The sequence below is a fragment of the Notechis scutatus genome, chromosome 1, assembly GCF_049901735.1.
Source record: "Notechis scutatus isolate UNSWTSFEM ecotype Mainland chromosome 1, rNotScu1.2, whole genome shotgun sequence".
NCBI lineage: Eukaryota > Metazoa > Chordata > Lepidosauria > Squamata > Elapidae > Notechis > Notechis scutatus.
The window spans coordinates 65203583-65229659 of record NC_142009.1 but is presented as its reverse complement, the minus strand read 5'-3'; the positions used below and the strand labels follow the sequence as shown (position 1 = coordinate 65229659).

The 26077-nt window shown below is 38.9% G+C and overlaps 1 protein-coding gene across 2 annotated transcripts in view; it reads left to right on the top strand.

The window, feature by feature from the left end:
* The window catches only part of LTBP1 (latent transforming growth factor beta binding protein 1), a 214393-nt gene extending 198317 nt beyond the window's left edge, over positions 1-16076 (top strand). For both annotated transcript variants that reach the window (XM_026680806.2, XM_026680798.2), the window contains 3 exons: positions 8290-8412; positions 12079-12228; positions 15080-16076. In XM_026680806.2, the coding sequence (XP_026536591.2) occupies positions 8290-8412; positions 12079-12228; positions 15080-15249 (443 nt within the window). In that variant the 3' untranslated portion in view covers positions 15250-16076. The remainder of the gene's footprint in view (positions 1-8289; positions 8413-12078; positions 12229-15079) is intronic.
* The last annotated feature ends 10001 nt before the right edge of the window (positions 16077-26077 follow it).

Below are 26077 nucleotides of genomic sequence, written 5' to 3'. Positions count from 1 at the left end.
AAAACTCACCACAGCTTACAAAATAATGCAAATATTAACAAAAATCAGCCCAGCCCAGCTAAATGCATCATTATCTCCTTACAAACTCTATAAAACTGTTCACTCTTCAAGATAGTCTGGAAAATTGTCAAGGAGAATGTCAGATTAATCTCAGTAAGAATTATGACCTACAGCCTAAACCAAGACGCAATGCATTCTTTTATCTTCACTTGCTGATCTCATTTGGGGTAGGATTTTTAACAGATTCCTTCTGTCTTGACCTACTTATTGGGTCAGTTTTTGCAAGAGATTGTGGGAAAGCTGGGGGCGAATCAGTTGACAAATTATATCTAAAAGGCAATTCATTCAAAGTTGGGAGTCATCTGGGAAAAAGCATTACAAAGAGACTCCAATTTAATTAACTCATTGTAAATGAATCAAAGAACTATAGGAAATACCTATTACATTGCCAGATGGCCTTCAAAGGAAGTCCCATGTAAAGCTAATTGTAATAGCTAATACAAAACGATTAAGGGGATGTATCATGCTCCAAGGAGGGCATCTGCTGGCATACCAACTAAAGACCTTGCCCCAGTCATGGCAGCCACCTGATAACCAGGGCCAGCTTTACTTAGTTTCCAAAGTCAGTTGGGTGCTTTCACCTACTAAAATCTTGGCAGAGATATCTAATAAACAAGCCCTTCTAGTTGAATATAGTGATAGTCTGACTGGCCAAAATAATAGATGCTTCTGAAAAATAATCACATAAAAGAATACATTCCATCCCTTAAGTAGCGTCTTTGCTTGTTTCAGTGAAAAAGAAAAAAAACTGTTAATAGTTTTTTGTTCTAGATGATGCAATTCCACATAAGCACAGCTGAATAAATAAATCCTTGAGATCCAAAATCTTTGATCAGGATGATAGATGTAACTGGCTCAATAAATGCTTTATTATGCCATATTACATTTGCAAATAAACTGTTGGCTGTGGAAATGCTGTTGAAGAATTACTTGGCTCCTTTGTGAAGAAAGTTACATTGCAATTGTTGGAGGAAAATAAATAATGTTTAAACATATAAATTGTGCTTTTCTTTGCATAAGGCTACCAAATTGCAAAACAAAAATACAAAAGATTTGTAGCTACACTTTAAAGATTTATTTTCAGGACAACACATATTTTGTTAATGTAAATCTAGTGCATTTAGCAATCAAGAAATGTTATTTTTAAAATAGTCACATTAGCTGCAGTATATTTGAAAAAAATGGCTCAATAATTATTCGTGCAATTTCACACTGTTTGTTTAATAATCCTTACAATGCTTGTTTTAAAAAAAGCAGTAGCCCAGGACTGCCTACATCCCTAAGTACATGGGAGTTTTGACATTTTTTGGTACCTTCTCTCAATTCATTTGTCACTAAGTAAAATAAGGAACAAGCAGGTGGCACTTAAGAGAGAAAAATCAAAGATGCTTGAAGTTATTTTTAGGCTGACAGGGTTCAGTGGTATCCACACAGTATTAATCAACTAAATAAGCATTTGGATTATTTATTCAAATGCTGTATTACAATTTTTGATTTATTGCCAAATGAAATTATCTTGTTCTTAAAATAAACTTATTTCCAGTTATTTCCAGAAACCCTACTTGCACTTATTACATTTTACACGTTATCACAGGCTCTGCAAATATCACCTCTGACTAGCCCCACCCCCATCTATTCTCTGCCTCCTGAGTCCCAGCTGATCAGCTGGGTCTTCTTTGTTGCCCTGCACAGGAGAACGGAGCTGGAAAGCAGGTTAGAGGGGTGGGGAGGAAATGGGATTTTGCAGTAACCTTCCCTTGCCATGCCCACCAAGCCACACCACACCCACCAAGCCACGCCCACAGAACCGGTAGTCAAAAAATTTGAATACCACCACTGGTGCTGAGGAGAATATTCTACCTATCTGGTGGATTAAATCACTCACATACACTCAGGTTGAGGTCTAAATTGGGGCCGAGTCTTCTGGGGTTACCTGAAGTGAGTTAGATTCTGTGACCTCTGATGAAATGGCAAGGTTCCTATATACCTGAAGATAAGTTCCATGTCTCTCCTGGAGCTATCCAGGAAGTGATGTGTGGTTGGCTCCATATTGCAGCATCAGCTTGGGTGGAGAAGGTGTCGTCCCTCTAGCCTTAAAGTAGATGGTAGTGTACTCCATCCACAAACCATCACTGGACCCAAAAATTCTGGACAATTTTCATTCAGCCTCGAAGCTTGCAAAGGATGGAAGATTGTTGAGAAGAAAGTCAGGCAACAGCCTAAGACACAGGTGTCAAACTCAAGGCCCGCGGGACAAATATGGCCCGCCACGTCATTTTATGTGGCCCGCAAGAGCTACAAAGTTCCGATTGTCTTTAAATAAATAAAGCAAAAGAGAGCATTGACCACAAACTACAGTTCCCAGAATTGCATACCAATTATGTTACCAGAGAATTGTCGACATCCCACCACTAGGTTACAGTGTATCCGCATCAATGTTATTTTCTGCAAGTTGAATTATGTAGAATTACAAATGATCCCAAAATGTCCAGGAAGAGGAAAGTTGATGCAGATGGAAGGATGTTTCAAGAAAGATGGGAAGGTGAATACATGTTTGTGCTTCAAGGAGAGAAACCGGTATGTCTTTTATGTTACGAGGCATTATCGGTTGTCAAAGAGTACAATCTACGTCGGCATTTTGAAACCAAACACGGAGCTAAGTATGCCAAAGTTAGCCTTTCAGAAAACGACAGATTGTCAAAGAATTAAAAAGCAAACTACAATTTTTATTTATTTATTTATTTATTTTATTTTATTTATAAATAAATAAATAAATAAAAATTGTAGTTTGCTTTAATTCTTTGACAATCTGTCGCTTTTCTGAAAGGCTAACTTGGCATACTTAGCTCCGTGTTTGGTTCCAAAATGCCACGTAGATTGCAGCAGAATGTGTTCACGAAAGCCACAACCAAAAACACTGCGGCAGTGGAAGCTAGCTTCATTGTTGCAGAAGAAATCGTCCGAGTTTCAAAGTGTTTTTCAGAGGGCGTGTTTTTGAAGGAGTGCATGCTGAAGGTCTGTGAGCAGGTGTGCCCCGACCAGATACAGACTTTTTAAAATGTCAGTTTATCAAGGAACACCATTGTGGACCAAGTTACAGAACTAGCAGGAAACCTGTCGACGCAGCTGGCCCAAGAGACACGTAGCTACATAGCTTTTTCATTAGCTCTTGATGAAAGCACAGATAACACGGATACAGCACATCTATCCATTTTTATTCGAGGCGTGAAGTCGGACCTCTCTGTCACTGAGGAGCTGTTGGGTGTAGCTGCCATGCATGGGACCACAACGGGACAGGACATTTTTGATATGGTGGAGAAGTCCATGAGTAAAAATGCATTGCCTTGGGAAAAGTTGGTGGGATTAACTACAGACGGTGCACCCGCAATGTGTGGGGGAAAAGCAGGCTTGGTTGGACTAATAAAAGACAAAATGCTGAAAAGTAATTGTCAGACGCCTCTGGTAACGTATCATTGCATCATTCATCAAGAAACGTTGTGTGGGAAGGTGCTGGGGATGGATCATGTAGTGACCACGGTCATGAAAACTGTGAACTTCATTTGAGCACGTGGCCTGAATCACCGTCAGTTCCAGCTGTTCTTGCAGGAGATGGGCTCAGAGCATGGAGACGTGCCGTACCACACAGAAGTACGGTGGCTGAGTAGGAGTAAAGTCCTCAAACGATTTTTTGAACTTAGGGAAGATATTGCTCTTTTCATGCTAAGTAAAGGAAAATTCGTGTCTGAACTGTCAGATCCCAACTGGCTGTGTGACTTTGCTATGTTATGTGACATAACCGAGCATCTCGCCCAACTGAATCAGAAGCTGCAGGGACGTAGACAAGTCATTACGCAGATGTCCGACATGATCACGGCTTTCCAGCGTAAACTTGATCTGTGGATGTGCCAAGTCAAACAGGACAATCTTGCTCACTTTCCTGTTTGTCAAAGCATTTCAGCCGCATTTCCTGGTGTTTTTTCATGTGCTCAGTTGGCTACCAAAGTGAGCCGATTAATAAATGAGTTTGATCGGCGCTTCTCTGACTTTAAAGCGCAGCACTCAGACTTTGCCATCTTTGCCAATCCTTTCACCACCGATGTCTGCACTGCACCCCCAGCACCTTCAGATGTAGTTAATCGAGCTTCAAAGCAATCGTATCCTGAAAGCAAAGTTCAAGGATGTTGCAATCCAGGACTTTTACCATAAAATACCCCTTGGTTCAATGCCACAGCTTCGACGTCATGCAGCCCGTGTTCTGTCTATGTTTGGGAGCACCTATCTGTGCGAACAGATGTTTTCAATAATGAATCTAAACAAAAACAAGCATAGATCACATATCACTGATGAGAACCTCCACGCTGTTCTACAGATTGCTTCAGCACAAGACCTAAAACCAGACATTGACACACTGGCTATGGAAAAACGGTGTCAAAGATCCAGCCAGAAAATGCATAAGTAAGCATTTTTAAAAACCTAATTAATATATAATAAAATGTATTTCAATCAAGAAGAAGAATAGTTAAACTGTGCAATTTAATGATTGTGCTGACATTTTATTATTTTTAGAACATGATCAATGGATTATGATGGAGGAGAGGGGATCCACTCTGTGTGTTCCAGGACAGTCAGTATCTTCTCATGAATTTCACCTAAAAACTTGAGACAATATAGTTGTGAATTGAGACAACCCTGATTTTGTTATTTTGAGTTATTTACAAATATAACTTTATATGTGTAGTAATGCATTTAGTGTTTATAGGTTTATATGTTTATGCAGACAAATCTGCAAGGCTATATGCAGCCATTTGTTTTTGTGAAATGCTACATCTGTCACATATGTTCTTAACAGCTCACAATTGTTGGTTGTACTTATTCTGTTATTTTGCCCCTCCTAGCTGTGACAAAAAGGATTTGAACAAAGTTATTATCATAACTGATGTTGGATGATGTTTTTCTATTATTATTCACTTGGATAGATTGATCATTGATTGATGGAGTAATGTGGGTTTCTTAACTTGACAAAGTAAATTTTTTATGTTATATTAACAGAGCTACTAGCAACCTTTTTTTTTACATTTATGCAAATGCATATGTAATATTTGTGATTTGAATAAATAATAAATTCAGAGTTAATTAACATTTAGGAATACTTACATTTGATTACATTTATACTGTCATACAGTTACATGTGGCCCTTTGAGGGCAACCATTACGCTGATGTGGCCCTCGGTGAAAATGAGTTTGACACCCCTGGCCTAAGAGATCTTGCAGGAAACGGATCAACAATACAAACTCAACACATAATTACAGACAACTGCCAGATCAGATCATTAGTCTACATGGGTAGTCCTTGACTTACACACAACATTGGGACTAAAATTTCTGTAACTAAATGATGCAGTTGTTAAGCAAGTCATCACCTAGCCAGACCAAATTTTACAGGTATTTTGATCACAGTCATTCAGCAAATCACCATGGTTGTTAAGTGAATCATACAATTATTAAGTGAATCATATGGCCTTATATTTTACATGCTTACATTTTTTAATTTTTCTTCTGATACTTTTATATCAGATACGACCCCCCCCCAACATCTCCTGTTTCATAATATCTATAAATCAGGTTCTTCATCATCCAGGTTAGATCATTTAGGCTAGTCTACGTAGAAGGGAAAGCTGCAAAAGGTTATACTCACTTCAGTTATTGTGGAAATATTTATACTCAGTTTATTTTATTGGAATAGTTCATTGCTTATATTGCTACAAGTTATGTTCTTTAAGTTAGTAAGAGACAAAAACAGCAAAATCAATCATTATAAATGTCCAGCCCTGAGAAACACAAAAGCCAGTTGTGCAAACAGAAAAGTATTTGGAGCAAAAGTTGTTTTACTGAAAATCATGCATGATTAGGAAAGTACCAATGTATTTCTCTGCTTTTGATCCCAACATTACAAAATGAGCTTGTTCTTGGCTTTCATTCAGATGTTTTCAGTCCAGCTTTCCTTTATACTGGCTATTCGTCTACACTGAAGGTTCTTTTTAAATGTATGTAATTCCCTTGGTACAGTACTCCATGCAAAACTGTGTTGTATTGATAAAATATTTGGCTGGATTTTTTTTAACGGAACATAGAAACATCCATCAAGATCTTTTTCTTTCCTAATAGACCATGTTTCTAATATACTGGGCTGTTTCATACATAATGAAGTCATTTTCCTTTTTTATAGTCTGCTTAATTTGTTTCTTTTTAGTCTTTTGCAAATCATAGTTTGTCATTAATTTGAATCAGCAATCTATGTTTATAGCTTTCATAAAAAATCAGAGGCTGTTGTCAGATATACCAGCAATTTGGGGAAGGAAGTGGAGAGGGATGTCGCAAGCCAGTAAGAACTAAAAAGAAATAAATCAAATTTGTACAGGGAGATAGAGAATATTAGAGGCAGTCTTTGACTTGGAACCATTCTGTTAGTGACCATTCAAAGTTACAACAGCACTGAAAAAAGTGACGTAGTGTTTTCCACATGTTGCAGCATCTCCATGGTCACATAATCAGAATTCAGGCCATTGCAGTGTCCCAGAATCATGCAATCACCCTTTGTAGCCTTCCCAGCTGGCTTCGACAAGCAAAGTCAGTGAGAGAATCTAACTCTCTTAACAAGTGCACAGTTCATTTAACAATGCTGTGATTCACTTAACAACTCTGGCAAAAAAAAAAAAGATTGTAACATGGGCCAAACCCACTTAAGAATTGCCTTGCTTAGCGACTGAAATTTTGTTTCTTTCAAAAAGAAACTCAAAGCAATAAAGGAACGTAACCTTAAGGTATTCTCTTCACAGCAGCCAAGATATTGATATCCAGAGCGAGACATTCTGTGTAACCTAATTCCCTTTTCTCTTGCAATAAACCTGCAAACTCAAATTCTGTGAGAATCTTGCTTTTTGGTTTTGTGAACTGCCACTATTATTATTAGTGTTTATACCGTATCCTTGTAGATCAATAGTACTATATCCTCATTAGGGCTAGAAGGTTGAAGTGGTGAAGTGGTGACATGCCTAAGGCTTTGTAGTTGATATTAAAAGCAAGCTTTCAGTGCTTGGACTGCTTGTCAATCCATCCTTAAGCCTACTGTGGTTTTTCCTTTCCTACAGAAGTGAAAAAGCCACAAGGTATTTGCTTGATACTGGTAAGGATTAGACTCATGGCTTCACTTCACAATATTTTATATTTTTAATGAAAGGGAGTTGCCTGACAAAAACAATGAAAGTTTGGTTTGCTCAACCCTTCTTCCCATTATCTGGTGAAGCAAAAAGTGTTCTGCATGTATATCCTTTAACAAGCAACAAAATGAGAAACTTCTATAGCCCAACATTCAAACTTTTACTTTATGTCTCCCCCAATTTAAAATAGCACAACTTAATTGGTTTCACATGGAATGGTTCTGTGTGGTTTTGAAACAAATTAAAAACAGAATTGCTCAGGTTCAGTAAAGTTGAGGCATGACGGTTATGTCTTTAATAACAATAGCACTTGGACTTATATACTGCTTTATAGTGCTTTACAGCCCTCTCTAAGCGTTTTACAGAGCCAGCATATTGGGTCCTCATTTTATCCACCTCTGAAGGATGGAAGGCTGAACCTTTGAGCCTGGTAAGAATTGAACTGCCAAATTGCAGGCAGCCGAAAGTCAGCAGAAGTAGCCTGCAGTTTAGCACTTTAACCACTGCGCCACCAAGGCTCTTTAAGCAACTTTAATCTTTAAGAAAAGAAACCAACATATATTGATAAAGATGGGAAATGAGCATAGGATCAATCGTGTTCAAAATTCAGGTAATCCTCGGCTAATGATCACAATTGAGCCCCAAATTTATGGTGCTAAGTGAGAAACTTGTTGAGTTTTGCCCCATTTTATGACTTTTCTTGCCATATTTGTTAAGTGAATCACTGCAGTTGTTAAATTAATAACCGAGTTGTTAAGTAACTTGGGCTTTCCCATTGACTTTGCGTCGCAAAAGGTCGCAAAAGGCGATCACAGGACTCCAAGACACTGCAACCATCATAATTGTGAGTCAGTCGTCAAGCATCCAAATGTAAATCACATGACTACGGGAATGATGCAATGTTCATAAGTGTGAAAAACGGTCACTTTTCAGTCATTTTGAACAGTCACTAAACTAACTGTTGTAAGTCGAGGACTACCTGTACATTCTACTTTCATGTGTTTCTTTCCAGAGGACTATGCCCAGCTATGTAACATTCCTGTTCCTGGATCCCGGCCATACGGACAAGACGCCTTGGTTGACTTTGAACAAGAACATTACACTTCAGAAACTGATCCATATTTCATGGAAGACCGTAAGCAACCTTTTACTCCTTAAGTCTAAGAATATATAACTTATTTATTTCTTCTTAGAGTTCACAATATTTAAAGAGTTGCATGTTTGCTATGCTTATTGTGGGTTATACTTTTTTTGAAAGCCCTTCTTATATTTGAATCAGGAGTTATGAATGGGTTCAAACTACAGAACGTTTTTATTTCAGTAAAGTGAAGTAAGCAGGTAAGCATGACAATCCAAGCACTTAAATTCAAATGAATATTCAGTGTTCTTGTTGTCAGACAACTGTCCCTTTGGAACTGACCGTGGTAGCTGTTGTAAAGAAACATGCCTTCTGGTGTACAACAGTGGTCCCCAACCTTTTTTATGCTGCAGCCCGGTACCGGCATCAGCTGGGCGCCGCGGCCCGGTACCGGCATCAGCTGGGCGCCGCCATCTTGTTTTGATGAAAAAGTGCTTCCGGTGAGCTTTCTACCCGGAAAAGCTCACCGGAAGCACTTTTTCATCAAAACAAGATGGCGGCGCCCAGCAAACCAGTGGCCCGGTAGGATTTGTTCCACGGACCGGTACCAGTCCGCGGACCAGTGGTTGGGGACCCCTGGTGTACTATATAAGTGCAGACTTTTTCAATGCCATTAATTCAAATGTCATACTTGGTCTAGTACACAGGTGTGAAATAAAAGGCTTGGAAACCTTGCCAGATCTCCTTTGGGCTAGGGATACATCTTTGAGATTCTATAGCAATAACTGAACTGTTTTCAGAGTTAAAAAGAGATATTCTTGAAGGGCTAACTTTACAGTGGTTGATAATTTGACAGCTACTTACCTATTTATTTACTAGATTTATATCCTGCCTTTCATTTGAAGCAGGATAAATAACATTCCCTCCTCCCTTTTATCCCCATAAAAACCACTCTGATATATGTTGGGCTGAGACGAAAGATTAGCCCCAAGTTACTCAATGAGTTTCTTTCTAAAGTTGAATCTGGGCTTGTCTAGTGCCAATCTTAAACACTTCCTCACAAAGGCTCAAATTTACCTCTTCAGCTTTTAAAAGAAAATTCAAGATGGGCGATACCGTCTAATGCAATCTAATGAAACAGACTGGATTACCAAATTTCCTAGATTTCAGCCAGAGAATAGTGTCTGTGGCCTGCAGACGGAAATATCGTATGAGAGAAGCACCCAAATCCCAGTTGGCCTCTGCTCAAACCTAGAAAGAGAAGATTGGGACAATAATTAAACAACAATTTTAGGAGACAGAATGTACAATATTGGCGTTGGCATCAAGATATATATATATATATATATATATATATATATATATATATATATATATATATATATATATATATATATATATATATATATGTATAGGTGTTGTTTTGGATTTCACGTCATTGTAGTTCTTTGTTGTGCCTTCAGCAGAATCTCATCTGCCATCATCAGGCTTCTGGCAGATGAGATTCTGCTGAAACGTATGACGTGGAAAATATACATGTAAGTACCAGCAAAACTTAAGAAAACATATATATATATATATATATATATATATATATATATATATATATATATATATATATATATATATATATATATATATATATATATATATATGGTAATATAAAATAAATAAATAAATATACTTTACAAGAGCTGCAGAAACTGGAAAAGAACAATTATCTTTCACATACGAACAGCATCCTTAGGAGTAGCCTTTTCATCTCAAAGCACAATTAATCTGTTGAGTTAATAGCCATGAAATGTAGTGATATCCAATGTTTTCATTTTGACAAGAGCCAGCAAAACAATGCCTGTGTAGGGGAATTTCTCTTGATTTTCCTGTTTCAGAAAATATGATATTTTGCTAAAATGCCATTTTATCCAGAATTGTTGACTGCACTGCAGTTTTTGTCTTGCACAACTAATGCTATTTCATGTTACCTTATGTTATCAGTTCTGGAACTTTAAACCTGAAAAATAAAGAATACATAACTTGGATATTCTGCCAGAGTTTCCCCAAACTCTTGTTTAATATTTTGTGGGTGGGCAGCTGCTCTACTAGCATTTGTGTGTGAGGGTGGGGGATGGAATCACCATGCTATATGCAAGACAGGAAGCAATGGATGGAAACTAATCAAGGAGAAAAGCAATCTGGAATTAAGGAGAAACTTCCTGACAGAACAATGAACCAATGGAACAGCTTGCCTTTAGAAGTTGTGGGTGCTCCATCACTGGAGGCTTTAAGGAGAGTCTTGTCAGCCATATTCTGGAATGGTAGGGTCCCCTGCTTGAGCAGGGGGCTGGACTAGAAGACCTCCAAGGTGCCTTCCAACTTTGTTGTTCTGTTGTTTTGTTATGCAGTATATCATTATTTGCTAAGGCCTTTGGATTATTCTCTATGTAAAAAGACTTACAGTAGCACCTTTGTTCCTGCCTACTCCTACCTTTCATCACTGTCGTCCTAAACAACTCTCAATATACTTTCACAGACCGAATGGGCAATCACTCACTTTTCAATAAGATCTACATCCTTCAACAATTAGGGTTCCATTTCTTTCAGCCAACTTCACTGATGTTTTTTTAAAAATCCTATACTATAATTGCTACAATTTGCTGCCCGGGAAATATAAGGACCATTAATTCATGCATAGTTAGAGGAATAAATACAATCTTATATATATTGTTCTCCTGTAAGATCCTGTAGTATAGAAACTCATTATAATTTCCATGTGTAACCAGCTGCATGTTATCAAAATGATTTTGTGTATCTTAACCAGCTGTGGTAACTTTGTTTTTTTAAATACGTATTATTATTTAAAATTCCAACTGTTGTTCCACTCCTATCCAGCAAACAAAGGGATAGCGTCCCCCCAGCCATGCTTAGAAATCAACCCTATTCATAGAGTACTCTTCAAATATGATCCCATGGAATTGTTCCTTCTTCAACCAATCAAATTCTACAAAGCTCTTAAATCTGAAGTTTCCTCCCCCCCCCCAAAGTACTTTTAGCTTGTGCTTGGCTGCCACCTACCGTTCTCTTCAGTTACGCTATTGCTTCTGAAAAAAGATCTACGCTAAGGGGTTCTTCCTCATAGCTGAGTTAAAATGCCATCTGCCAATCTTGAACCAGCAAAAAAGTATGCCAGCAGAAATGGTCTTTGCCTGCATTGCAAGCCCTATTCTGCCAAATAACAAGGCTATCGATTGGTGCTGTTTTTTTCCTACTTATTATAGACTAAGTTAATGCAGTTTTCCCGCTTTGTTTACCCTCTCATCACTAACCTCAGTGTCAGTGTCTCTAATATATGGTTGTAAGAAAGATACTTGAAGATCTTGGGGGAATGGTGCTGCCTAAGGAACAGTCAGATAAAATACAACAGAGCCCACAGTGGGAGAAGTAAAAGACTAAGAAGGGACCATTCCTTATTTCTTAGGCTATAAAGGTGATGGGGGAGAATTGTACTTTTAGACTTGCAAGTTTCTGTTAACGTAGCTTTACAGTAAAGTAGAGTTTGTTTATCTGTTTGTGTTTCCTGTCTGGTCTACCTGGAAAGACTAAAATAAATCTTGCAAGCCCAACTTCGCAACTTCTGACTTTGTGCTAGAGAAGCACTTAGTTTTTTGAATGAGCACGAGTACTAATTTTTGTGTTTACCTCCATAATCCTTTTTTTAAAATACAGGTTTCCTGAATAGCTTTGAGGAATTACAAGCTGAAGAGTGTGGAATTCTGAATGGATGTGAAAATGGACGTTGTGTCAGGGTGCAGGAAGGATATACCTGTGACTGTTTTGATGGCTACCATTTGGACATGACCAAAATGACATGTGTTGGTAAGAATGTATTGCACTATTCATACCCAGACAATTCCCATAACCTTCAGAGATAGAAAAGGGTACTCTTTCAGAGTGTCAGATGGCTCAGAGAGAGATATCAGATTGCAGAAAACTGATGGTACAAGAATTGCCTAAGAAAAAAATAGCTTGTTCCTTTCCAAAGGTGCCTGGTTCTGACATCTTCAACTTTAAAACAGTCTTATTTTATTAACATTTTGTTTAACTCCATATAACTCTGGCCGGGAGGGAAAAAAATCAACCCAATTATTTACAGATAGTTATCACTTTGTGATTGCGTCATTCACCATTTAAAGTTACATCAGCGGTGAAAAAATAACTTTATGACTAAGATGAAATGACAGATATGACCGATGCAGATAGATAACTCAACAAGACATCCATAACAAAGAACATTTATTGGTTCATCAGGTATCTTCATGACTCACATTTATGATGAAGTTCCTTTATAATGACCAATCCTTTGTATATCAGCCTTGCAGGTAAAAGATGGTTATCTCCTAACCCATCTCGTAGCAAAAGAAGGAAGCTACGATCAGTTCATGAGTCCAGGCAAGAATGAGGAAACCTCCCCCAACCCACCAAGGGTCAATTCAGTGACCCATAAGGATTACAAATGTGACCACATGACATGAACTGCATTTCCCAGGATACCTTTAATTACATGAGCTGTCCTTAAGAGGACAGCTCATAATTCCTAAGTAACTAACCAATTCCCAAAGACTGGCTGGGACAGTACAACCTTCATTTACAACCTTTTCAGTGTCCTTTAATCACATGGCCTCCGTTACAGTCAGTATATGTTGTCCCATCCTTGACTTGATGTTTTTCTTTTTTTAACCCTTGTAGAGCAGAGAGATTGGAGAGGAATTACAAGCAGCAGGCACACAATGTAGAATACATATAGAAAGCAATGGGCTACCCCCAGTATCTCCAAATGCACTATACAAACCACTGGTGTATTTTCCATTGTGTGCCTGCCCTTTTGGCAAAGCAACTCTTGACAGCAAACAGAATTTAAAATTAAAACAACGATAGAAAGAACTATAAAAGTAACATTAATTTACAAAAAAACTGAAAACTGAAGCTGAGGAATACATCTCAAAGCAAAACACAAAAAACGAGGATTGCTGACTTCCAACCTCATGCAGTTGCAAACAACCAGGTCTTTTGAGAAGGCCAATAGGTTGGCTTAATCTAATCTCAGGCTATCAGGTATTCCAAAGGCAGGCTTCCTTGGTCCCATAAGGTGGCATTCCTAATTTAAGAAACCCAGAGTATGCTCTATTATGCCTTCAGGCCTTCCAAGTATTGCTGTGCATTTGGATGCCAAGCATGTATGTGTTAAATTTCTGTACCGTCAGTAACTGTTGGAGAATCAACCAGCATACATTAAGGGTGGTTGGGATATCCCTTTATTTATTTATTTATTTTGATTTGATTTGATTTGTCAATCGCTTACAAGATAATAGGTATAAGTTTAAACAAGAGTAAGAATACAGGAAATAGGTACAAATAAATGGGGACAATAGGACAGGGACAGGAGGCATGATTGTGCACTTATGCACGCCCCTTACAGACCTCTTAGGAATGCCCTAGTTAGCAATTCAATATTTCCAGAGGAGAAGCTTCGTAAGATTAGATTTACAACTCTTAATGCCTTTTTGGCAATGCTGTTACAGTGAGCTCTAGTGCTTAGATCATTAGATATGAGTACTCCGAGGTCCTTGACAGAGTGAGGGTCATCAACGAGGTCATAGCCGCCTAGCTTGTATTTGGTGAACTGATTTTTTTTTACCAATGTGTAGGACAGAGCATTTGTTGGTCGAGAATTAGAGTTGCCAAATGTTTGACCATTCTGACATATAATCAAGGTCACTTTAAAGAATAGTAGCATTGTTGATGGTGTTGAATAGTTTTATGTCATCCGCAAAGAGGACGCAGTTGCTTATAAGGTGATCGCAAAGGTCATTTATATAGAGTATAAAGAGTGTGGGTCCTAAAATGCTGCCTTGGGGGACACCACTGTTGACTGGAGCAGGGTTTGATATAGCGCTCCCTATTTTTACTATTTGTTGCCTGTTTGATAGGAATGCAGTAATCCACTTATGAAGGGATCCGGAAATGCCATAAGAGTTTAGTTTTAACAGTAGTTTGTCATGTACCACTGAATCAAAGGCTTTGCAGAAGTCTATATAAATTGCGTCTATTCCTTTACCCTGGTCTAGTAGAGTAGTCCATATGTTTTTGCAGTGTAGGAGTTGTAGGTTGCAGGACATTTTTTTCCTGAAACCAAATTGTTTTTGGGAGAGTAGGTTGTTTGACTAAGTGGAGGGTGATGAATTGGTTAATGATTGATTCCATGACTTTGCACGTGACACAACACAGTGAGATTGGTCTGTAGTTTTCAGCCAGGCTGGGGTCACCTTTTTTGAAGATAGGGATGACTGTAGCTAAGGTCCATAGGTTCGGTAAGGAGCTGGTTTTGAATGATATATCATATACTGTATAATGCTTAGGGGTTCTGCTATGGCAGAGGAGAGCTTTTTAAAGAAGTATGCACATAATCCATCAGGGCCAATAGATAGAGATGGTTTTAGGTTTCATAGTGCCTTTTCTACATTATCTTCTGTAATTATAATTATCTTCTTTATTCAATAGCATTTTTCCTGCCTCCAGTGGTATTTACTATGTGTCATAATTTGTATGTGGATAAATTGTGATGATTAAGTTAGATTAATTTAATTTGCTCAGTCTTTTTTTTTTCCTTATGCTGTCCTCCGGTTGAACGTAATGTGCTAAACCTGATCCAATTCACATTTTCTTCCAGATGTGAATGAATGCAACGAACTGAATAATAGGATGTCTCTGTGTAAGAACGCCAAATGCATCAATACTGAAGGATCTTATAAGTGTGTGTGTCTTCCGGGCTTCGTCTCTTCAAACAGGCCAAACTACTGCACACCTTTGAACTCAGACCCAGAAAGTGACCTGGAGTGAGCAGCTGCCCTGTGGTTTTATGCTCTGCACTGTGTAAACAAAAGACAACAGAGAGAAAAGCATATTTAACTTGTGTTAAGGATGTGCCTAATTCAGAGGTTGGCTATATATGAAAAACAAGCAATAAAATATCTTCTTAAAAGTGAACGGTGATGGTTTAATTATATATCATCTTCACTAAAGCAGCAGACCAAATGGACACATTTCCCTGTGTGGAAGAAGTAATTAAATATACTATGTGTTCATAAATGAAACTCATGGGAATAAGCAATAAATGCTGTTATTTTGAACAGAAGGGTTTGGGGTTTTGTTTCTGTTTGGTTTGGGGGGGTTGGTGTTTTTTTGTTTTGTTTTTTACTATTGCTTGATTTATTTGATATATAATTAGTTGTGAAAATACGTTATAGTCCTCCTTTATTTAGCAAATCTTTGCCTAATGTTCTTTTCAAAGCTTTTTTTTTTCCTTTTTGGTCCAGCTATTAATCAATAGGAAGATTAATCAATTTTCCAAACACAAGCGATGTAATGTTCGTTTTTGTGTGGAACATTGGCCAGTGACTTTTAAATATTGCTAAATGACTGCCCTGTGGAGCAGACACTGTTCTTTAAAAGAATGTACAGTCCATGGAGAGAAGTCTTTTGTATCCCTTTTGTACTTCACACGGCCTTTTACTGCACTTACTATGCATTACAGCCAGACTTGCCAAGTTTCAAAGCTGCTAGAGGAGTTCCTGTTTGTATTGTAATATATAAATTGAACACAGATCTTGCGTTGGTTACCCTAACATATTAAAGCTCAATAAAACCTGTTTTTTAAGGAAAGAAAAGTGTGGCCTGTTTCTAAAGTGCCCTTTTATTCCCTTTAATTTTATTGTAATTAATGTGACATAATAAGTGACAATAATTATTCAAGTTCACAAGCTTGTGCTTGTAGGTTTGGCTTTCATGATACTTTCATGCCATGGCAGATTTAATCCTATGTCAATCTATTTGGATGGAAAGGTGGGCTACAGCTGTTTTTCAAAAGAAATCACAATTCATTCACTATGCAGAAAATTAGACAGTCTGCAGACCTTAGCACAGAGGTGTCAAGCTCACGTCATCATGGTGTCGTCACATGACATATCACGACTTTCCCCCCCCCCTTCACTAAACCAGGTGTAGCCAGCACGTAATGCATCCAGCCCATGGGCTGCAAGTTTGACAGCCCTGGCCTTAGCATATGGCGAGTTGTTTCATGCACTCACCCATCTGCAATTGGGCATTGAATTGGATGACTCATTCATTATTAGAACAACCTTAATATTCAGCAAGTAAAAAGCACTGAGATCAAAAATAGTAAACCTTGTTTTGTTTCAAGTGTGATTGCCAGGTAAGCCACAATTAGTTAGGTACATCCATTACTAAGCCACAAATAATGCTTTATAAATAAGCTACAAAGGCTGAATTCACACAACGTATTACAAAAAAAAAAAAAAGCTGCAAGTTCATCCACTCCATGAACAGTTCATCTTCAGACCTATGTAGAATTTTAAAAGTCCCCCATTTCTAAAGCCATAAATTTAGATTTAGAAAGACTATCCAATTTGAAAAACATTAGAATACAGATCCCAGATAGTTTGTAACAAAACCTCAATAAATAAAACAGTTTTCTCTTTGACAAACTAAGTTTTACTGTCCTAAGTGGCTGTTCCACTTATTTCAGTATAAATTCTATTCATTTTAAAATTGCTCACTTCCAGATGAGCAAATTTGAATGCATGGTTGATTTTTCATTTCATTTTTCATTTTTTCAAACAGGAACATTTACAAGTTGCAGCCTCAATTCCATAAAAAACATCTAACATTTAAAACTCTTTCTACCTTGAAGTAAAGAGAAGTAGAGACAGAAAGGGCTAATGCTGGATATATATCTGGCTGCTGCAAAGTCTAGAAAATTGTGCTGTATTTAAATATTTGAAAAAGATTTCTCTCCAATCAAAAAATCTAGTACAAGTCAGTTTAGAAACATTGATAGATAGAATTCTTTATTGGACAAGTGTGATTGGACACACAAGGAAATTGTCTTGGTACAAATACTCTCAGTGTACATAAAAGAAAAGATACATTCGTCAAGAATCATAAGGTACAACACTTAATAATAGTCATAGGGTACAATAAGCAATCAAATCATACTAGAAAACAGTCAATATAATCATAAGGATATAAGTGACAAAGTTATAGTCATAGAGTCATAAGTGGGAGGGGATGGGTGATAAGGAGTGATGAGAAGATTAATAGTAATACTAATGCAGACTTTATAAATAGTTGGACAGTGTTGAGGGAATTATTTGTTTAGCAGAGTGATGGCATTCGGGAAAAAACTGTCCTTGTGTCTAGTTGTTCTGGTGTGCAGAGCTCTATAGAGTCGTTTTGAGGGTAGGAGTTGAAACAGTTTATGTCCAGGATATGAGGGGTCTGTAAATATTTTCAAATATTTTTGACTCGTGCAGTATACAGGTCCCCAATGAAAGGCAGGTTGATAGTAATTGTTTTTTTTTTCCCCAGTCCTAATTACTTTCTGAAGTCTGTTTCTGTCTTGTTGGGTTGCAGAACCAAACCAGACAGTTACAGCGGTGCAGATGACAGACTCAATAATTCCTCTGTAAAACTGTATCAGCAGCTCCTTGGGCAGTTTGAGCTTTCTGAGTTGGCGCAGAAAGAACATTCTTTGTTGTGCTCTTTTGATGACATTTTTGATGTCCATTTTAGGTCTTGTGATATGATAGAAACTAGAAGTTTGAAGGTGTCTACTGTTGATACTGTGACTTCAATTGAAATCAGATTCCTTCATAGCAGTGCTTTGATCTTTATTTTCACACTACCCCATGAATGAGGAATTGGTTGTTACATTTCTAGAGAATAATAAACAAAAAGTCCAATCAGCAGATGAAAGGCAACATACAAAAAGGACATTGTTCTATGTTAGATCTTTACAGTATTGTCTTGGTGGTGGGATAATGCAACAATGGATAACAAGTTTCTACTGTTCCCCTGTAAGCCCTTCATCTGTGCAAAACTGGCCAGAGTATTCATAAATGTTTCTCCTGCTCAGCTCTCCAATTTTTCACACTAAGCTAGAATAGAAAGCAACAGATGCTAGACAGACAGAAAGACATGAAAACATAATACTGGAAGCGAACAAAGAACTGACTTGATAATGTTGCAGGCTGGGTAATACTGACCATGTATCCCAATCCTGTAAGATAAGAAACATTCATTAATTTGTACTGAAATTCAGAAATGGATAGATTGATATGACTGACATCCAGTTTTATACTGAACTTTAAAACACATAAAAGAAGAGTGGGATGTAGAGGCAGTATTAATGGAAGAACATGCATTCGTTTTTTGTTCCCTAGGTTTAATTATAATAGGATTCAACAGTAGCAAATAGTTAAATATAAAGAGTGATCATATATAGTGGTTTATAAAACTAGGATACAGAATGAAATAATCTATTCCTTCATATATGAATGGTTTAAGAAAACAGCTTGATTTATATTCTGCTTGTTCCTTCTTTAAGTTAGAAGTGATCTTTCAATTTACGTTCTCTCCACAGGAGAATTCTGGAATAACATTATCAGACTTTTCTCAGTCTGGATGGGATCAGATAGGAGGATATAAAAGTTGGTAATAGGGGAAAACAGAGAAAATAGCCTTTCATTTCTACTAGTAAGGATCGCTTTTGGTAGAATTCCATGGGATGTTCCATAGAGTAGAAGAAAAGAACCAACCTTAATACAAAGACAATAAGTTTGGATCTTATACACCTGGCTAGGTTCACAAATTATAAGCCATTGGTTTTTTTTTTAAATGATTGGCTGGTTCATACCATATGCTGAGCTCAAACTACATATAGTATCTGGGAAACAGGTGTGATATATTTTTTGAAATGTGCATTTCATTCATTAAAGATATTAATGCCTTTCAAAAAAAATCCACTTTACTAAGAGGTACTTTGTAAGCTGCAAGTGTTTTTTTTCCTGTAACAGAAATGAGCCCTGAAAAAACTAGGGGCCAACAAAAAGTAAACATTGATTGACTGATCATTTGATAGAAATTTTATAGACCACCATAGTCCAACTGAAGCCTGGGCAGACATTGTGTCAGATTTATGCACTTTCTAGCAGTGCCTTGAGGTGCCACTACAGCCTGATATTTAATGACTGAAATTGTGTGGCACACAATTTCATAAACGAATAATGTTGCATGTTCCTACAAATGCTTATGTTCTTAAGTGAAGAACAAAAATGTATTAAACTGGCATTGGGTATTTTCAGAAGAACCTATAGTTTTAGGATTCTTTTATAAATTTTAAAATTAGCAGGATACGCTTGTGATCACCTAGTGTTTGAGATCCAATTGCCATAGTACTTGAACTCACAGGGCAAAAATCCCCACTTTCTCTGTCATGGTTACTGAGAAGACTCCAGAACGATGGTTCCACCCTCAGTCCTTTCACAACATTTGCCAATGCCAAATCTGCTGCACAGATCTGGCTGCTTTACAGATCTTTCCATTCACCAGAGGCATTCATTGCTTTTATTTCTTGAAAACTTTGGCTGCCCAAAGGCTCTGTTGAAAGCAGGGATGCAGACTTCCATTGCTGTGTTACCTTTCCATTTTCAAACCCTGATTACCAGAGGTGGTATTCAGCAGGTTTTGACCAGTTCTGGAGAACCAGTAGCGGAAATTTTGAGTGGTTCGGGGAACCGGCAAATGCCACCTCTGACTGGAGATTTTATAGTATCCTTCCCCTGCCACACCCACCAAGCCACGCCCACAGAACCGGTAATAAAAAAAATGGAATCCCACTACTGATTACTCTTCATTTATTTCTTAGCAGGTCAGTGTGATATTTGCTCCTTTTTAAAAAAGGCACAACATTAGTCTTTTGTCATCCAGAAAACTGTATATAATTGGGCAATGGAATTGTGCTTCTCCCACCCAATAAATGGAAATGAAAATGCTCAGCTTTTTCAGTGCCAGCATAATATCAACAGAGATTATTCCTTCTGTGTGGATCAAATAATTATGGATTTACCTGTACAGGCCCAATGTTTACAATATTAGATTTTTTTTTAAAAAAAACTACGTTTTTGGAATGAAATAAAAGATCAGGAACTGATTACATTACAGTTACCTTGTTTTAAGTGGGTGGGTGGGTTGGGGACAGGGATGAAATTCAAATTTCTTTACAACTGGTTCTGTGGGTGTGGCCTAATTTGTGGGTGTGGCTTGGTCATGTGACTGGCTGGCCATGGTTTTCTGGCTGGGCGTGGCTTGGTGGTCATGTAACTGGCTGGGCATGGCTTGCATGTAAATATTATAAATATTGATGTAAATATTGATTTTTTTATTTTAAAAAAAGAGCAACTTTTACCCAAAATCAGGCAGAGCAGGTGGGCAGATTGAGTTGCTCACAGAATCAGAGATTCACTTAGAGATCTACCATTCTGCAATCTGCTAGCTGAGTCTGCAGTGAAAAATAGAAGCTTCAGTCCCAAGGAAGGTTCAGCTCTGCTTTTAGATTAGCTAGAAAACAAGAAATCCAACGATTTTCTGCTTTCTAGCTAATCTAAATCTCCCAGCACAGCAGAACAGCTGATGATCGGGGGGGGGGGGAAATAGCAACTTACCAAAAGCAGGCCAGGTAAAGTGTGAGTGGGTGGGGAGGGGAAGAGAGGGGCCAGCCAGCGGCGCAATTTGCCGGTTCTCCGAACTGCACAGAATCGTAACAACCATTTCTGTAGAACTGGTCCGACCAGGTAGAATCCCATCCCTGGATGGGGAGGTAGACAAAGTGCTTCCATATTACAGCTACAATAACCTATTGAATATCTTGATTTTCTATTAATAGCTTTCGCCTCTCTAGCATGGACAATCTAAACAAAAGTATAAAAATGAACCAGGCTTTTCTTTCTTCAGACTAAAAGGGGTGTCAGTTATTATCATTTCATTCCTTGGTTAAAAATATTGGCATGTAAATGCGGGCTGGTACCCTCAAAATGACCAGGCAGAATAGCACCTACTGAGCTGCACATTTCTCAAATTCTGTAATATGCTTCTTTCAGATGAAAGCTGAGGAGATGGGATTGAGGCCTGGGGAGGTATTGCCATTATAAGAACCACTTAAAAGAGAAAAACACCATTGTCAGCCCTTTGAGGAAAGCCATGTCAGGAAACAGACACAAGAAGGTCTAGAAATCTGCCCTGGGCTATAAAAACAGAACCCCAAAGCCTATAATTTCCTGGCTCTCCCTCTTTATACAGAACAGACTCGAGGTGGACCTATCTTACATTTCCTTCTCTCCTCTTCTGTTTTTCTGAGCTAAGTTATGTTTTTCTAATGCATACCACATATTTTCTTCAAGGCCATCTCTGTAGTTTTCTACACTTCTCTGCTGTGGCCAGCAGACATCTTAGAAATTTGGAGAGCATGTTGCTGGTTGTCTTATAAATACAATGTACACTTCAAAGTTCTTGTAGCCAGCTCCCCCCCCTCCCCAACAGTCACATGATCACATTTTGGGTGCTTGGCAACCAACCCACATTTACGGTTGTTTGCAGTGTCTTGCAATCATGTGACCATGTTTTATAAACTTTTTCTCCCCAGGAAATTGCCATTTATTTCTGGTTTCTGGCCAAAAGTGCCCATGGCAAACAATGGATTTGCTCAACTACTATAGCACTTCATGGTCAAAGGGTTTGCTTAATGACAGCTGCTGCAGCAAAAAAAAGGCATCCAATTGAAGTGCTGTCATGCATAATGACAGTATAACTGAAATTCTGGGCTCAATTCCAAGCTTACAACTTTCATTCAGAGTCAATTTGAAATGAAAATGTCTGAAGTTATGGCCATTGCGGTGCTCCTACAATAACACGATCCAAATTCAGGTGCAGGGCAGTATGCCCATAGTTACAATTTTGGGGGTATTGTAACTTCCCCTGGTTATTCTCTCCCTCCCCCACATCTATGCCTTTTTGGTCACCCTGCACAGCGATACTCAGTAGCAATGCTGGAGGTAGGGATAAAGTAGGACTCCAGAGTATTCAGCACTCTCAGCCAGCTGCCACCATCCTCAGGCCTCTACTTCAGCTCCACCACTGCCACTGCCACTGAGAAATGCTGACTCCAACCCACTCCTCTGGTCCTTAGCAAGCCAAATTTGCCCAATTGCTTAAATTGCAGGTGCCATTCAAATGGATTTGGGGAATGAGGCTTCCAAAGCCCTGTGGAACAGGGGTCCTGCCGTCCTCTTAAGTGGGACGGTCCATTCTTGCAAATCCTGGGGAAGACCAGAATGTTTCCAAAGGATTTCAAGAACAGGAAGTTATTTAATCCGCTTCATACCATTCTATTGTAGTCATTGCTACTGTGCTGGGAAAAGGCAGTCGAGAGTTGTTTTGGGCAATCTCTCACACAGTTTACTATGGCATCCTACTTTTCGGGGCTTTCTGGAATGCATGGGTTTATACAAATTGGGTAGCAACAAGAAACATTTTAGGCCTCAGTATACTAGTGTAGACTTTTTGAGACTTCACTGTGCATTTGTTTATACACGGGCACGCACCAAGCACACATGCATGTACATCCAAATGTATGCACTGTGACTATATACAGCAGAGAAGAGCACTAAAATGTTCTGCGCCATGGGTGGCATAGTGGTTACAAAGCGGTATTGCAGGCTAATTCTGCCAAATGCCAGGAGTTCGATCCTCACTGGCTCAAGGTTGACTCAGCCTTCCATCCTTCCAAGGTTGGTAAAATGAGGACCCAGATTGTTGGGGTCAATATGCTGACATTGTAAATCGCTTAGAGAGGGCTGTAAAGCACTGTGAAGTGGTATATAAGTAAGAGCTATTGCTATTGCTAAAATACTACAGATAGACCCAGGCATATGACCCCAATTGAGCCCAAAACTTCCATTGCTAAGCAAGAAAGCTGTTAAGTGAGTTGAAGCCCATTTTATGACCTTTTTGCCATGTTGTTAAGTGAATCTGGCTTCCCCCAACTGATTTTGCTTATTGGAAACTGGCTGAGAAGATTACAGATGGTGATCACATGACCCCAGGACAATGCAACTGTCATAAATACATGTAAGTTGCCAAGTGCCCAAATTTTGATCATGTGACCATGGGGATGCTGCAATGGTCTGTAGGAAGTTAGCACCCACACCTCTCCTCGAAAGTTGAAATATCCTAGGAAATATTAAAAAGGCAGAATATTTCCCCTAAAAAGAATAGAAACTCAGAAGCAGAAACTCACCCCCCCACACACCTTTGTTAATGGGTGGGCTATAAAGGCCTGGGCCAGAATATTTTACATAACAAAGATCTCCAGGTAAAGCTATAGCAACTGCTCAAAAGCCTTTTCAGTGCATCATCATCCAGCAAGGCTCAACCAAGCCTGGAACTCAGGACAGCCTACAGAGTTGCCCCTGCATGGCCTCATGGGAGTCTGACAACCAGTTAGAAACAAGCTTCAATTCAAATCCCAACAAAGGTTATAAAATCCAGGCACTCTGAGCACCTCAGCCTCTTCTTGACCTTCTCTTTTCACCTTGAAGCATGTGATCATCCTTCCTTTTCACTCTGGGGCTCCAGGCCATGTGGTCCTGTCCTTTAAACCTTCCAAACAGCCTCCATGTTTCCAGTGTCTTTTTCCCCCACTTGGAACTGAACCCAGAAGGATATTTCTTCCAACAGTCGTAAAGATGAAAACTGGTCATAAGTCACTTTTTTCAGTGCCACTGCAACTTCAAACAGTCACTAAACAAACGGTTCGAAGCCGAGAACTATCTGTATTTGTTTTGATTTATTGTGAAAGGAGGGCAAAGCAATCCTAGTTAATGTTGAAGTTTTATGTAAAATGCCACTGAATGGCCAACTTGATACCACAAAAGTGAGCAGGATTGGCTGCCATACTCTGCACTAGGACAGACTGGCAAAGCATGGGCAATAATTGGCTGAAGATCTTCTTTAAGCATTCAGACAAACACCATTAAGACATATGAAGAATGGCTGCAGGATTTGGGTCCGCTAATCTAAAGAAAAGAAGAATTACAGGAGACGTGGTAGAAATATTACAGTATTTGAGGGGCTGCCACAAAGAGGAGGGGGTCAAATTATTCTACAAAGCACCAGAGGGCAGAAAACTAATCAAAGAGAGAAGCAACTTGAAATCAAGGAGAGACTTCCTAACAGTGAGGACAATTAATCAGTGGAAAAGCTTGCCTTCAGAAGTTGTGGGTGCTTCATCACTGGAGATTTTTAAGAAGAAACTAGACAGTCACTTATCTGAAATGGTATAGATTCTTCCAGAGGTGGTATTCAGCCAGTTCTGACCAGTTCTGGAGAACCGGTAGCGGAAATTTTGAGTAGTTCAGAGAACTGGCAAATACCGCCTCTGACTGGCCCCGCCCCCATCTATTCTCTTCCTCCCACGTCCCAGCTGATTGGCTGGGTCTTCTTTTGTTGCCCTGCACAGGAGAAAGGAGCTGGAAAGCAGGTTAGAGGGGTAGGAAGGGAATGGGGATTTTGCAGGTAACCTTCCCCTGCCACGCCCACCAAGCCATGCCCACCAAGCTACTCCACACCCACCAAGCCACACCATGCCCACCAAGCCACAGCCACCAAGCCATGCCCACAGAACCAGTACTAAAACAATTTGAATGCCACCACTGGATTATCTTGCTTGAGCAGCGGGCTGGACTAGAAGAGCGCCAAGGTCCCTTCCAGTTTATTCTAATCATTCTGAAAGCATTTAATGCCCACAAATAATGAGAGCGTTAAGAGATCACAGGCTGAATTGAAATCCATCCTATATTGGGTATTTGAAGTTCATTATGAGTATGCCATACCTGTATTTCATATTTTCAGATTGGAAAATTCTACAGGAGACTAAGGCAACATAAAATATACCATGCTGGTAGCCTGATAGCATACATTCTTTCCCATTAGCCAAAGACTGCTGAAGAATATTACTGTAAAAGGTGAAGGGAAAAAAGGAGAAAAGCTTTATACAGGAGATGTCAGGAGAAAAATCTCTCAGAAGGAACGTTTCTCAAGGTCTCCAGTCAAGGAAGAAAAAGTTCCCAAATAAGCAAGCAAGAGAACCCACTTCATTTGTTCAGAGTTTCAAAGAGTGCTTTAAATAAAGTCCCTTATTAAAGAATGACAGACCTATATTCAGGCCTTGACTTTAAGCATTATCAAGAAGCAAAGAGTTGTCAGGCATTTAAAAAGAATGTTTACCTGGTTAGTCACTAGGACGGCCACAGAGAGACCCATTTAGTCCAGTTCTTTCATTGTCTTTCATCACCAAAGGTGAGTCATCTTACAAAGGGAGCAAATGGGCTGGAATCAGGGCTTTGATGAGTCAGGCATGAGCCAGGAACTCAAAGAACAGGAGCCTGAGGAAGACTGAAATATATCAACACCTCCCAAAAGGTACGTAGTATATGAAACTAACATAGATTTCACTGATCGTAGTTCTCTCTGAGCTTAAGTTGATCTCACCTACACACCCTCATGATTCTGACTGCATGTTGCAGGCTCAGATGGATCCTTCTATACTTATGGAATCCGAATAGGTTTGCTACACCACTTTAGAGAGACACTACAATTTATAGTAGTAATAGAACACAGGTTTTGTAGGCTAAATGTTCCAGTTTTGGTCCTCATGTATAAGTGTCTGTCTGAAAATGGGGAAAACCAGGAAGTGGAGGCCATCCTGATCTAAAAGGATGGGGACTTTGACTCAGCCTACAGCAACTTTCTTCCT